A 16,589-nucleotide genomic window follows, 5' to 3' on the forward strand; every position below is an offset into this window, starting at 1 on the left:
AGGTTCATACTTATATTTTGTGTTTCTACTAGAACATGTTTACATACTGTAATGTTAAAAAAAAAACTTTCTTTTCCTCATACTGTCGGCCTGAATACGCCTGTATTTACCCTCTGTCTGAAACGCTCCGTTTTAGCGCATTTTCACGGAATTGTAACAGAATTGCGTTACTAGGCAACAGCTCGGGTCCATGTGTACTTCCTGTCAGCTGATGACATTTACATATATTGCAACCGGGAATAAAACTGGGACACATTTATAATGTGTACGTTTAAAACTGTGTAAAGGGTCTAAATATTGTATATTCGTGACATCACAAATGGGCAGAAATGCTGACAGCTTGATGTTAAATGCAGAGTTTCTGAATACGGGCTATGTGTATTTCCCTGTGGATTGAGTGTTTCGATACTTTCACATTATATATATATAGGACTTAAGCCTGCTTTATAATAAAAAAAACATGAACATCTCACTTTTTTATAATATGGGACCTTTAAAGTGGCAGTAGGCAGAATATTTTTGGCATCATTCGCCAAAAATTCCATAATAACATTTCAGCATATTGTAATTCAAGTGTTCTGAGAGAAAACTAGACATCTATACGCCTCCTCATGGCTCTGTTTTCAGGCTTTAAAAAATCTAGCCCTTGACGGGAGACTTTGACCAATCACAGGTAATTTCAGAGAGAGCGTTCCTATTGGCTGTGCTCCGGTCATGTGACCAGAACTTGGCGTTCCTTCAACAGATTTTAAAATGGCAGGCGCGTCACAAACTTTCTCATTTTACAGCTAAACCGTGCACTACAAGATGATTGTGAAATCATTTGAGGGGAGAAAATAGGCATTAACGTAACATAATATTGATTCATATTTGATCAGCGCTGCCTAGTTTGACTGTTTGATCGGAGTTCAGGAGTGATTGACAGCCGGCTCTCATAGACAGCAGATGGACAGCAGACCTCAGATCTGCTCTTACTGCTTGTTTTCTTTCGGTCTGTAAAAATCTTGCGGATGCCGTTAGAAGCACTGGAGGACACAGAGGCACGTGATTTCTTTTCCCAGGTTTCATGTACTACTGTCACAATATAGCGACAGTTTGATAAAAATAACTTTATTTTAATCATATTTGCTCCAATCTCGCCTACATCAGCTTTGACATTGATTTGAAAAGATCAGAACCTTTCCTTCAACACACCATTTTTCTCAAGCCTCCATCACACTGAATGTGAGGTGATAATTGGATGTAAAATTAATGCATGCACAGGAAATATAGAAAAGACTAACAGACACAAATAGAAACAGGTCGGTGTTACTGCGACTACGGGCATTTTTAAGTACCAGCAATGACATTTGGGATTTTTGTTCAAATTTGCTGTGCATTGCTTGATACATATATACACAGTGTTATTACCCGTCTTGACGTGAAATTTAACGGGATTTAATTAAATTAATGGAGCATTTTATGGGTCCAAACACCACTTTTCTTAATGTTCCACAGCTGGGGTTTGGGTTGGGCCATCCACATACAGTAGGTGACCCCCAAAAATCAAGAAAAACAAAGTTAAGATAACCGTTTCTTCTGAAGTATTAATTGTGTGTTCTTACCATACAGTTTAGTTATTGTGTATTTTGAACTAAATTTAAAAAAATAACTAAGGCTGTCAATGACAAATATTGTCCAGAAACCCTCACAGGTACTGCATTGAGCATAAAAAATATGCTCAAATCATAACATGGCAAACTGCAGCCCAACAGGCAACAACAGCTGTCAGTGTGTCAGTGTGCTGACTTGACTATGACTTGCCACAAACTGCATGTGATTATCATAAAGTGGGCATGTCTGTAAAGGGGAGACTCGTGGGTACCCATAGAACCCATTTTCATGCACATATCTTGAGGTCAGAGGTCAAGGGACCCCTTTGAAAATGGCCATGCCAGTTTTTCCTCACCAAAATGTAGCGTAAGTTTGGAGCGTTATTTAACCTCCTTCCTGAAAAGCCAGTATGACATGGTTGGTACCAATGGATTCATTGGGGTTTACTAGCTTCAAATGATGCCAGTATCTTCACTCTAGCTTTAAAACTGAGCCCAATACAACCTAAAAATTGCAAGTTGTGTTAATGTGTTGAAGAAATTAGTGCCGTTAAAACGAATTTGCGTAAACACGTTATTATCGTGTTAACCTTGACAGCCCTAAAATAACGTAATATTACCGTTGAATTCATGTATATTAGATGCTAAGAATCAAACCTAATGTAGCAGAGACCTTGCTAGCCGCCATTCAGCTGCAATATTAGCAAAAATATCGTTTCCACAACATGTCTTTACTGCATAGAAAAAATGTTTTATATCAATATTTACAATGATGCACAAAGCTTGATGAATGAATTAAAAATGCTATAGAAATTTAAAAAGAAAACTGTATAAAATTAAAGTTATTGTAATGTTGCACATAAAGGACAAGGACATAAAACCATAAAAAAAAACATGTAAAAATTCAAATCTTACTATGTAATTGTGTGTATTACATACTCTGATGGTTAAAATTATTTTTTTATTTGGGAGAGTCAAAAGTGATCATGGTTGCAGAAAGACCCAGTTGTGTAAACAGATATTTCGTGGACACACAGAGCCGCAAACAAAAACGAGAGATCACGAAGGACAATAATGGAAACACATAGTGTTTGCTATATTTACATTTGTGCTACAGACTGGAACTGATGTTGACACACATGAAGTTGGTGTGGGTTGTTAGCTAAAGATAATGTATGTACTATCACATCCTTTGGCTCTTTTTGGCTAATAAACACTGACTGAGTCTGTTCAGATGTCTTTAAGAAGACCATGTGAACCAACAACTGGCAAAGTGCAAAATAACTACAGACCATTGTGCAGTGCTTTGGAGTCTGATGAGCCTTTTAAGCATTCAAAGGGGACTTCCTGGATCCTATTTCATTGTCTCAACAGTACCCAAACAACACGCCCCCATCAACACAGCCCACTGCGCTGCTTTAACAACTGTTTTTGGTCTGAATCACTAAGCGATCCCAGCTTAGCAGGTGCTGCACAGGCCCACACAGCCCCGAGAAGAAGACGAATGAGGCAAAATAACTGAGATCACCACACTTAAACACACTTCTGATGCACTGGAGCATCAGGAAAAGATCAACTTGGTTAGGTTTAGGCAACAAACTACTTAGTTAGGTTGAGGAAAAGATCGCGTGTGTTTGAGTTTAACAACACAGGAAGTGACGGAATTTAAGTTTGGAAGTTGCTTGACAAAGCTCACCCTAATCTGATTGCTCAGCTTTCCCGTCTTCCGCATCTGCGCTGTCACCCATCTTCACAGCATCACTGCAGCCGGAGACTAACGGCCCGGCCAAACCGCCCGCATGAACATTGTGTGGCGGCTGCGTGACAGTATTTATAATCGCACCTAGACCTGTTTTATAATCAAAAAAGACATGGAAAATCTCACAATATGGGACCTTTAAGACAAAATAAAAAGGAAGGCAGTTTTAGATGTTTAGTTCTCGACTGCATTCTAACCTTTTCAAGTTACTCTAACCGCCGTCTGTTTATTGGTTTAACCTGATTACAGTCCGCTGCTGACATTCACCATTAGGCCCATAAAACCCAAGAAGTGGGACTAAACAGGTCTATAAACATCCCAACAGAAAGGAAGGAAGAGAAGCAGAGTGAGAGCATGGAAAGTGTAAGGTTTTATAGCATGCAGAAGGTGACAGAATGCATAATGTTGGCTTTAATTTAAAGGCCAGTTGGGAAAAAGGACGACAAAACATGTTAGTGTTTAATGAGCTCAATGATGGAGAGCCACATGTGCATTGAAAGAGAATAGGACATCCAAACTGTGATAAAGGGATATGCATGATAACGGTGCATGTTAGAACAATTCATTCTCATTCCCAACTCGTCAAATACCTACGCTCGGTCCATAGCCCTCTGCGTCTAATACTGGTGCACCGGGATTTAAACTAACTTCAATTTAACCCATCTGTATCATTCTTAGACGGTCAGAGAAACTGGTGTAGTCTAAAGTGCAGGAAAGTTTGCGTAGGGAGGAAGTTGGAGTGGATGGATGGTTCAAACAAATACGAACTGTCCACGGTTTCCATTGTGTCAGATGTGGAACCAAGTCAATGTTGACTTATTTTACCGTAGTTTTGTTATGTAACTTCCGTACTTTACTAACGGCAGTTACGTAACAAGCGTAGTTATTTACAAAACAAATGTATTTATTTTAACCCAAACCACAACCTTTTCTTAAACCTAACCAAATATTTGAATGCGTAAACCTAACCAAGTAGCTTTGTTGAGTAAGTAAACCTAAAAACTAAGTAAACCCAATTTGGAAGTTTATTTTGAAAAGACCCTGTATGCATGTAACGAACAGAAACTCTACGTTTTCCTCTCAACACAGAAGTTTATTTTGAAAAGACACCGTATGCATATAACAAACGGAAAATATACGTTTCCTGTGAACACGGAAGTTTATTTTGAAAAGACACTGTATGCATATAACGAACGGAAACTGTGTTTCCTGTGAACACAGAAGTTTATTTTGAAAAGTCACTATGCCTTTAATGAATGGAAACTGTACGTTTCCTGTGAACATGGAAGTATATTTTGAAAAGACACTGTATGCATATAACGAACAGAAACTGTACCTTTCCTGTGAACACGGGAGTTCATTTTGAAAAAGACACTATGCATGTAACGGGAAGAAACTAACTCACCGTCCCTGACTTGTCTAAAACTGATGCTAAAGGGGCTCCTAGAGCGTCATAGTTTGAAGCGTAGGGCCACTGACCAAGCGTCAGTATTTGACGAGTTGGGAGTGAGAATGTGTCAGTTGGAATACTAAAAGACTCTGAGGTAGATCCGAGGATCCGTTGGCCCAGTTACAGCTGATCTTTGTTGTCATTATTATTAACAGTGGCTTTTATCCGCCACTCCACACCCTCCAGCTGTCATTGTATATCCACTCTCAGGCGTGGACGCCCGGCATTAAAAGCCACCCTTGAAATAAAGCGAGGCATCGTTGCCCAACACCTGCTAGTCAATAAAAGTTTCATTCTTTGGTGTGAGTGGTTTTATAGCTGTGTGTAAACACGTCGGCCCTTGCAGACAGTTTTGTTCCTATAACGCCTTCTCCAAGGGGAGGCAGGATGATGATGATGAACTGGAAATGTACAGTGTCTGCATATATCCCACATACTGTGCTGCATGTGAAGTCCAGCAGGAACAGAAGCTTGAGCGTAGGATGAAAAAAAAAAAATGATGTAGCAGTGTTCCACAGAGTCGTGCATGATAATTAGGGAGTATGTGGTACTCTTGAGGACATAAGTGAGGAGTTACAGTTGCATAAGCAGATTCTTGTGTAGGTGTACATTTTGAGTACTTCTGAAGTCTGTAATTTTACTTTTGCTTTATGTATCCACTGACCTGGTGCAGCAAGTAAGATTTCAGTGTAAAAGCAGACTGATGTTATAGACCCTTTTTGTGTTGACGTATAAATAGGTATTCGAATAGTTCAAATCTATGTTTTGTTTTTTGTTTTCAACAGCTTTATTTAGTCATTTGAAGAAATTAACTACATATCTGTACGCACCGTTACTTTCAAAATAAGAGCCCCAACTTTATAATAAAACTGAAGGTACACAATAACAAAGCTCTATTGATATTCAGTATTCATTTAAGTATCTAATGAGTTTACATTAAAAACAATATTGATTTGGTGTAAAAACCAAAATAAAGGTTGTACACTTTCTACATCCCACCTATGGATATTCAACGTATTCTCATACGGTACGGTTTGTATATCTTACGAGAAGTTTTATATCTTCGTGCGTTTTCCTACGAATGTCCAGCAACAATTTGCTGTCAATTACCGCTCGTTTCATGCATACAGTCTTTTCAAAATAAACTTCAGTCTTTAACAGGAACCAACTTGGTTAGGTTTAGGAAAAGATTGTGGTTTTAGTTAAAATAACCATGGAAGTGGTGTAACTCAGACTTAAATCAACGTTAGCTCCTGGTTTTACACGGTGTACTAACACCTGTCTCCTCGGGCAAAAGTCCTGTGTTTTTGGACCCACCCATCCACCACGGTTCGCGATTACGTGGGATACATACGTATCACATTGCATTACTTTTTGTAGGTATAGCGACAAATTGTGTATTAGAACAGCCTGGGATATTAGTGGAATATCTTCTTTAGGTTATGAATCAAGAAACAAGTGTTGCTTTTTACCATAATCTTAACATTGATCTTAATAAAAACACAAGGTGTCAAGTTATGAATAAAGTCACGCCTACATCATGTTAAAAGTAGTCTGTTTGGTAAAAACAGCCTCAGGTCAGCTGGAGAACATGAACGCTTTGTATGCAGTTCACAAAGTTCCCATAATAAATTCCACCTTGCGGCTTTCAGTGTGCTTTGACTGGCATGTTATTTTCTGCATTTTATATCAAAGTGCAAATTTTTGCAGCTTCTCCATTAGCGTTTCACCAGACACAGGCCAATTTACACACAATGAGGGAGGGAAACAAAGTGATGGAAAGTCAATGAAAGTCATCAAATCCAAATCAGCCTTTAGCCTTGGCCGGTTTGGATGTGCAGCTCAGAAAACCGCCACTAACACCTCGCTAAAATTGTTTATTCATGCCTTTTTTGTTTCTGTGCTTCATTTTGAAGGATTCTTTCAAAGTAAAAGCATTTGCTGAAATGCAATGTCCTCTTATACTTTGCTAAAAAGACATAAAATTTTCTGTTACATTGGGTTTAATCTATAGGTTTTTTCAATCGATTAAAGTATTTTATCGCAATTGATTGCATGATTGTCGATCGTTAATCGTGATTGATCGCACATTTTTGTATCCGTTCAAAATGTACCTTAAAGGGAGATTTGTCAAGTATGTAATACTCTTATCAACATGGGAGTGGGCAAATATGCTTGCTTTATGCAAATGTTTGTATACATTTTAGGACTGTCAACGCAATAATAACACATTAACGCCACTATTTTCTTTAACACAAAAAACGCAATTTGCAATTTTTAGGTTGTGGGGCTTAGTTTTAAAGCTAGAGTGAAGATCCTGGCATCATATGGAACTAAAGAACCTAAGGAATCCATTGGTACCAACCATGTCATACTAGCTTGTCGGGCAAAAGGCAAAGAAACGCTCCAAACTTGCTCTTAATATTGGCGAGGAAAAATTGGCATGGCAGTCATAACATGGCAAACTGCAGCCCAACAGGCAACAGCTGTCAGTGTGCTGTATTGACGATGACTTGCCCCAAAACTGCATGTGATTATCATAAAGTGGGCATGTCTATATAAAGGGGAGACTCGTGGGTACCCATAGAACCCATTTTCATTCACGTATCTTGAGGTCAGAGGTCAAGGGACCCCTTTGAAAATAGGCGTGCCAGGTTTTTTTTTTGCCAAAATTTAGCGCAAGTTTGGAGCGTTCCTTCATGCCAAGCTAGTATGACATGGTTGGTACCAATGGATTCATTAGATTTTGTAGTTTCATATGATGCCAGTATCTTCAAAAGCTTTTACTCACAAGTAGCGTTAATGCGTTAAAACGAATTTGCGTTATAATCACGTTTAACTTTGACAGCTCTGATTTTTACAGCTGCAACTTTACCTCTAATTAAGTTGAGTGGAGTTTCTTCCACAGCTGATTTTTAGTGCTGTTTTGACCCCCGTGGCTGCAGTATATTGTATAACTTAGATTTGTGAGGCGGAGAGTTGCAATTCCCCCAAGGCTGCGGCAGGATTGTAGGTTCAGGAGGTTAGGCAGCTGGTAAGGCAGCAGGGATAAAACAGCCTAGACATGCTCACTGGCTGGATCTCCCTTCAATCACACCCAAGATTGGTAATGGATGCCTGCAGCACCTAGGTCACCCGGTGCACACACACACACACAACACACACTCCCTCTCTCTCATGCACAGGTGTTAGTAGTTGAGGTGTGTGTGTGTGTGTGTGTATGTGTGTGTGTGTGTGTGTGTGTGTGTGTGTGTGTGTGCACGTGACACAGAAAGCTCCACTCCATCTTTGTCACATTCCCTGTGGGACCGCAGCCTATCCAAGTGTCAGCCGACCTGCCAGGCAATCAGAGCTCAAAATGTCATCCGTAGCCTGAGCCTTGCCTTGCCAGGCCGACCGCCAGAAAGACCATCCATATATCTTTCCACGCCTCCCACACACACACATACACCTACATTCTCAACCTTTCCTAGACCCCAAGTTATACAGTTTGAAAAAAAAGCCAAATCCAAGTTGAGGACAATATTTTTCTTTTAAAGCAAGAGGCAGTCTTTCTGAATCCGTCATCAAATTAAACCAGCCTGGTAACAAAACCTCCATTTGACTGCGTTTGATTTGAAGGTATCTTTTATACACGTTTCCGAGAGGTCCATCAATTTCACCCGCCCTGTTGCTCGGCGAGCCATCGACCGGTTATCAGTCATGTGTCTGGTGAAAAACATGTTTTCATGGCCCACTTGATTATTGAGCGTGCACTCGTGCCAAATCTGAGATAAAAGCTTTAAAAGGAGCGTTGAGGAGGCGTTTGCCAGCTTGTATTACCACAATCTATCATTCTCTGATGTTTTGCGCGCTGTACGAGAGAACTGCCCGAGCTTGTGTTACCGCCGCGCCGGAGAAAGCCACTTTACAAGAACAATAAATAGCAAACACAAGAGATACACCGAGAGAGAGAGAGAGAGAGCAGCGCCGAGTACCAACAGTGGGCCACTCTCACATTTCAAAAGCTTGTTTGAAAGTCTGAGAGGGGAAGTGGATTGTAGTGGTCCATATCCATAAATATCTGTTACATTCGATCTGTTACTCATATCAGGGCGGCGGCGAGCGCAAGCTTTATGATGTGTGATTCGATGCATGGTGGAAAGAAGAAGAGCTGTATTTTCGTCCTGTGTCTTTTACCGCAGCAAGGTCACAGAAGTGGTTGATGTGAAAAACACACATATTGGTCTTGGTAGTACAGGATGTGACCTTCTAAACCACTTTCTTGCTGCTGAGGTTGTTTTCAGACAGACATTAGCAATGTGTGACTAAACCCACTCATTCTTTTCAAAAAGGTCAAGTCATTCTGTTGCCTAAACCTAACCAAGTAAACCTATGTTGGAAGTTTATTGACACTGTATGCATATAACGAGAGCAAACTGTACACTTCCTGTGAAAACTGCAGTTAATTTTGAAAAGACACTGCATGCATGTATCAGAGGGAAACTGTACGCTTCCTGTGAACACGGACATTTATTTTGAAAAGCCACTGCATGTATGTAATGAGAGGAAACTGTATGTTTCCTGTGAACATGGAAGTTTAATTTTGAAAAGCCACTGCATGCATTTATGAGAAGAAAATGTATGTTTCCTGTAAACTCAGAAGTATATTTTGAAAAGACACTATGCATGTAACGAGAGGTCACTGTATGTTTCCTGTGAACACGGAAGTTTATTTCGAAAAGCAACTGCATGCATTTAATGAGAGGAAACTGAACGTTTCCTGTAAACTCAGAATTATATTTTGAAAAATACACTAAATGCATGTAACGAGAGGTCACTGTATGTTTCCTGTGAACACGGAAGTTTATTTTGAAAAGCCACTGCATGCATGTAATGTGAGGAAACTGTATGTTTCCTGTGAACACAGAAGTTTATTTTGAAAAAAACACTAAATGCATGTAACGAGAGGTCACTGTATGTTTCCTGTGAACACGGAAGTTTATTTTGAAAAGCCACTGCATGCATGTAATGTGAGGAAACTGTATGTTTCCTGTGAACACAGAAGTTTATTTTAAAAAGACACTGTATGCATGTAACAAGAAGAAAACTCTTCACTTCATGTGAACGCTGAAGTTTATTTTGAAAAGACACTGTATGCATGTAACAAGAGGAAACTGTACGCTTCCTGTGAACATGCAAGTTTATTTTGAAAAAAACATGTAACAAGCTGAAACTGACACACCGTCCCTGACACGTCCATAACGCTAGAGGGGTACCTAGGGTGTCATAGTTTGAAGCGTATAGGGCCACTGACCAAGCGTCGATATTTGATGAGTTGGGAGTGAGAATGCGTCGTTAAAATGACAAAGTATGTCATCTAATGCACACCTGTTTCAATAAACTTAATGCTGACAACAAGCATGAATTAATTCCTTTTTTTTTTGGCAAGTTTTTATTTTTCCTAAAAGGGAATTTTATCTGTGTTTTTTATTGTTATTACATTTATTTTACTATAATGGGCTGTAAAGCATACATTTTTACTCATTTGCAAATTTTCTCTTTTTCTGTCTATAACCAGAGGCTATTTTTGAGCCGTCCTCGTTGCAACGAGACCCCCCTTACAATAGGGCTGTCAGAAATCAAATCAATGCAGTGATGAAGCAGTGAACTTAAAGGTGACTAAAAGGTGACAATGAAAAACTTTAATTTGTGTAATTTGCTCTTCCTTTAAGACCCTTTATTCATATTCAGTAGCTTATACTGTATAAGTGTGATGCTAATTGCTAAGATTGCTTCGTTATGCCTCACACTTACTATACATACAGTACAAACCCATTAAGACGTGTTAGATGTCAGCTCCTCTGCAGTATGCATGTGTGTCTCCAGCTATACCGTGCGCTGAATAACAAGCCTGATGCCGTTTCACACGGGGAAGCCTGACATTTTCATTTTTGCCGTGGCGTTAAGTGTTACCTTACCTCAGGCATGTCCCACCTCGACACGCGGCTGCGTCTGGAGGGGAAAGCAAGCGCACGCCGGCCGAACGCTGTCATCACTCACACCTGACTAAAAGGCCGCCGGCCCCATTCACGGAGATAACAAACAAATTCAATTGGTGGAAAGGGGCAGGCGAAAGCTGGTCTTTCAACAATCCCTAGATGACAGTAACAATAATGATGACACAGAGAGGACACGTAACCTAACACACACACACACACACACACACACACACACACACACACACACACACACACACACACACACACACACACACACACACACACACACACACACACACACACACACACACAAAATGACACACTGAACATGCCACACATGCGTCATCCTTATGCCGTTACATCAAGGGGGAGATGATGCAGTTTATTGCCGTCTTTGTACCATCATGTGTGTTGCACCTTAGGCTGCAGCCTGAACACATGGAAGAGTAGGTATTAGGAAAATCTATATTTTCTTCGCTGAACGTCATTGTCACCGTCACTGAGCAGCGAGTTCTAAGAGAGAGAGAGGAGATCAAAGGCGAAGTGGAGTGATGGCCTCTGGCGGTGGAGACTCGCCCCGTCGAGGAGGTGAAGGACAAAGTCTCTCAGCGCTCCCTCCTCCTCCTCCTACTCTTGCTTACTTTCAACCCGACCAAGGCTTTGTTCACCTTGTGCTTTGAAGCAGACTGCACACTTCATGTCCTAATTTCGGTTGTCACAGTCGCTTACGCTTACTCTAACTACAGACGTGTTTTCCATCCAACTCTTCCCGCCCTTTTTTTCTCTTTGCTGTTGTCTGACTCTGTGGCTTCTGGCGGGCCACGTGGGATCATATGATGATCTATGATGTCACTCTGATTGTCGTACATCAAACCGGCAATACGTCATCGAGTATATGCTCTCATCACCACCCCCACCTTTTGTGGGGAAAAACGATGGCAACGGCGTAAACAGAGGATGTTGAATCATGTCTCCGAACTTTAACTTTAACCCTCTGAGACCCGCGGGCGATCCCGACTAATTTTACTGTCTTTCAGAGGCTGTATCAGTTTAAGAGCTAAAGTGGAAGGTTTCATATGAAACTTGAAAAAACTGAGCAATCCATTGGTTCACGCAAGCCTGTCGGAAAGGCGGCTAAATAATGCTCCAAAGTTGGGCTAAATTTCGGTGAGGAAAAACTGTCATGGCCATTTTCAGAGGGGTCCCTTGACCTCTGACAACAAGATATATGAATCTCGTGGGTTCTATGGGTACCCACGAGTCTCCCCTTTACAGACATGCCCACTTTATGATAATCACATGCAGTTTTGGGCAAAAACTATGCAGTCTTTTGAATAACACATTTATACTGATCTATGATGTCACTCAAATTGTCATCAGTAATGTGTTATTTTCGCCTATACTAAAACGGAATGTTTGAATATTTCTGCATACTGGGGTCCCTAAACAGTTTTGAATTACATGAATTGGGTATCACTGTAAAGCTGAGACTCTTGTGGATCCAATGAGCCCAACTGTATTCATGTGTGATGATGTTAGTCCCCATAGTAGCCATTTCATTGTAGTGAGGCCATTTCTTGAAACTTGACCTTAATGTATAAAATGACCTGTGGTGACCTCTAGGATAATCACAACCTCATGAAACTTTACAGCCACAAACTAAAGACATAGGGAATTCAGAGGATGGATGGCTTTCTCTAGCTAGATTGACAATAAGGGGTTTTCTGAGCAGTTTCCAGAACAGAAGTGCCCGCCATTCAATCGCCGAAAAATATAATTCTTGCAGATATCGTCCTAAAGTCAAAAGTTTTTGATACTAAATCACAGCATGGCTTTTTCTATGGTATTCCTCAAGGTCTTGGTGTCTTTGGAGGGATTATTAATCATTTTTATCAATTTAAAAATTGTTAAATTTAGCACCAAATTTGTGTAACAAATAGTATCAACCCAAAATGAGACCTAATAGAGCATTGGAATGGCCATCATATACTTATATATCATCACGTTCTACGCTCTTATACACTTTCACAATTTATTTGAATTGATTCATTAATTTGTATTTCTTATTAATGACTAGAACAACTTGACACACAGTGCTGAGCTGCATCTCAAATTAATCTTCAGGTTCCCAGCTTTCAGATGATGTACACCACTTCTATGTGACATCTACTGTTGACTATTTATCTAGCCCTGAACATCCCCTGTCTCCCACCATCACCCCTCTAAAAACGAGGGTGGAATAGTAATGGGTTAAGTTGTTCAGATTCAGAACTTTCTGTTCTTTCTGTTCATTCACTTTTTTCAGCACGCCCTTTCTCCACCTAGCTGCTTGTTATTTTTGTTCATAGTAAAAAATAAATAAAGTAAAGAGCTTGATATCACTGATATCAAAACAATTTGATAAAAGCTAAGAAATATATGACATAAAAAGATGTGTTTTAGAGTGTAAATATAATTGCTTCTAATAAATGAGCAGATACAAATTAGAAGATTTAGACTAAAAACATAGCACGTAGTGACAATTTGTTTTATGGGGAAGTCTCAAACACAATAATTATGTTTGGACGATAACTGTGATTTCTCTCCTCACATTTAGACAGCGATGTTACAGACGTGTTTCCCCTAATTGGGAGACCTACTCCTATACTCACTGCGAGTCACTCTGCGGATGAGGGGTAAATACGAATGCTTGAAACCTCAACCACGGTAGTATTAATTATTATTGTTCCTCTGAAGACGTGCGCTCTCTCCAGAGAGTTACCCAACGAAAGGGGAAGTCAATTGTCTGAGTTAATTAGTGTCTTCGTTTTTTTTAAAAAAACCAAGGCTTCTGTGACACAAAAGGAAGACATGAAGGAGGAGAAGACATGAAATGAACACGGAGAGCGTAAAGAGAATAACAGGATGTTTAGACAGACGCAGTGTATAGCCTTGTGCCGGGGGAAAGAAACAAGAGAGAGAGACTTGGACGCTGCAACCACAGGGGCTCTGTTAGGGCTAAACTGGAGAGACGTGACTCAGACTGTGTACTCTATGGGAGAGAATGGAAAAAGATCCTTGTAGCGCTGCGTTCTCCTCATGCAAACCTCCACACAATGAACCGCACTCAATCGGAGAAGTGGGAGGAATACGTAAGAGGAAGACAGAAAGCCAGACAGAGGGGGGGGAACAATCAGACGGATGTTGAGAAATGTTCTGTATGCTGCTATGGTTAACCTTCATGTGAAGGAGGAGTGAAGTGTCTTCCACGCTTCTTTTCACGGGGCCTCTTTTCATCGCTAATCACCCCATCTCCCTCGCTGTAATCCTCCGTCTGATTTCTCTCAGTCGGAGGAATTCAGCTCTCTAATCATGTCAGTCCACCACTGACATTTTTTAGTCAGAGAATTCAAGACCGTTCTGTGTGCTCTCGGCTTTCATCGGAAGAGAGCAGAAATTACTCGATAAGAGCGCTGACCACAAAGGGTTTCATTATGCTTCAAACGAGCCGAGTCGTACGAAAGTGGCGTCTGAGCACTAAAAAGGTGAAAATTCCAAACAGCCGCCGCACTCGAAAGGCAGGGTTGAAAAGCCTGCTGTCATAGAGAGGGACAAGACACAGTAGAGCAGAATGAATGATGCACACTCTTGGAGAGTCTCTTCTCAAAGGCATCCGTGCTGTCGCATAATATGTGAAAAATGACGGGAGCTGTTTTGTGATGAATGGATAAAGAAAAGTTGAGAGTTCAAGCCCAATCGTTGCGGAAAATAGGTATTATTTTCTGTTTTGGGAAGTAACAGAAATCATTGGCAAAGCCCCTCTTTGACGTCTGAAAGGTATTGGGGAGGGGGGGTTTAGAAATCAAAATGTATTCATTTTGGGAAATGCTTCTGACCAAAGCGACGTACAAATGAAGAACCACAGTAGAGATCAAGGAGAAGCCTTCAAGAATAAGGCCCTGTCTACACATATACAGATCTTTTTTTAAAACATATATTTTCCCCTCCGTTTAAAAAAATAAAAATAAAAATATCTGTCCACACGACCTTCGTTTTACAAAATATCTCTGTCCACACTGGAACGCAAAACGACTCCAAACTCTCGTTGTAATATTTACACCGTCTCGGATCGTTTCCAATGAAACCCTAGTGTGGTTCGATTGCAGTGACAACATAATTCGACACATTTGTTGAGATTGACACTGGTAAACAACAGGTTAACATGAGTAGGAGGGGACTGACCTGGACTTCTGCAAAAGTCCGATGTTTCCCCGACATCTGGGTAGAAGAGCACATAGAGAATATGCTAAATAAAGAGTGTATACAAAGGTGAAACGGCTTTTCGCGTGTCATTTAACGCCACGTTGTTACGTGAAACGATCACGGTTATGTTTAGGCAACAAAACTAAGGGTTAAGAAAATCATCCTGTCTGGGCTTAAAATAAGTACGTAAACTAAGTAAAATAAGTACGTAAACTAAGTCAAATAAGTACGTAAACTAAGTCAAATAAGTATGTAAACTACGTAAAATAAGTGCCCAAACTAAGTAAAATAAATATGTAAATAATCTAAAATAAGTATGTAAACTAAGTAATATAAGTCAGTAAACTAATTAAAATAAGTACGTAAAATAAGTATGTAAACTAAGCAAAATATGTACATAAATTAAGTAAAATAAGTATGTAAATTAAGTAAAATATGTATGTACACTAAGTAAAATATGTACGAAAGCTAAGTAAAACATGTACGGAAATTAAGTAAAATAAGTACATAAACTAAATAAAATACGTACAGTATGTTAACAACGTAACAGAAGTACAGCAAATACATCACAAACATCATTAACAGGACTTCAAAATAACTCAACTACACCATACTACGAACACCGGTCTCCCAGTTGAAAGTCCTGTATTTGTTGGACCCATTCACCTCCCCACCTGCAATTAACAGTCTTTCTCACTTTTACTTCTACATCACTAGCTCTGAGCATAGCGTAGCATATTTACGCGAATGCGTTTGCATTGCAGTCAGTACAGACTACACACGGCGTACACATAGCACGCCAAAAGAACAACGAAGGCGTCGTTAATGCACACGAAAACAACTTACAAATTGCTGTGTCATCCATACGCCATTTGGTGTGACCGAGCCGTATCACCACATACTGTACAACAACAGCACCTACGACACCAAATGTGCAGTGATTGGGGATTTTTATGTATTCATGTATTTTACTCAGCATTCCAAAAAAATGTAAAATTATGCTTTTTCTTTTTTTTTTTATCAACCTCCAGAGTGAGTGTGAGTGCACCCCTGTGGGCGCGAGGCAATATTGAGTGAGGTTTACTGTGAAATCTGTTAACATATGCCTCCTTGGCAGGGTCCAAAACATTTGATTGATGACAAAACAGCGAGGGATTTAATGCCTCTTCTACTGCAACCCTGACGCCTAAACTACCCCGCGTGTCAGCACACGGGGAAATACGGCCACAAATTGAAACCGTGGGAGGTGGGGGGGGGGACACACAATATATATATGGTACCGTCCAACTTTCCCCAAATTCATTTTTCGGGGTGGGAAATACAATTTGCGGGGTTGCTTGCACTGCAGAAAGAAATGGTTCTTGGTAGGGGGGTGAGAAATGAAAATGAACGAACCGATACGGAGTCTAGGGGGTTTGTGTGTGGAACTGATTCCACAGCTTCTGGCCCCACCGGCGCGCTGTGATGTGGCTGACACCTTCTACAGACGAATTTATTTAGCTCAGCGGACTGAATTAAAACTCAGCTGGGCCGCTCTGTGCTGTTTACCCATTCAGAGGAGGCTG

General features: G+C 40.4%; 1 protein-coding gene across 4 annotated transcripts in view; it reads right to left on the minus strand.

Moving 5' to 3' along the window:
* The window catches only part of ca10a (carbonic anhydrase Xa), a 381,374-nt gene that overhangs the window by 98,179 nt on the left and 266,606 nt on the right, over positions 1-16,589 (minus strand). For 3 of the 4 annotated variants that reach the window (XM_074620663.1, XM_074620662.1, XM_074620661.1), the window contains one exon: positions 15,004-15,039. The exons of the other annotated variant lie outside the window; for it this stretch is intronic. In XM_074620663.1, coding sequence (XP_074476764.1) covers positions 15,004-15,039 — 36 coding nt within the window. The remainder of the gene's footprint in view (positions 1-15,003; positions 15,040-16,589) is intronic. 4 annotated transcript variants of the gene reach the window in all.

This window comes from Sebastes fasciatus, chromosome 20 (assembly GCF_043250625.1).
Source record: "Sebastes fasciatus isolate fSebFas1 chromosome 20, fSebFas1.pri, whole genome shotgun sequence".
Classification (NCBI taxonomy): Eukaryota; Metazoa; Chordata; class Actinopteri; order Perciformes; family Sebastidae; genus Sebastes; species Sebastes fasciatus.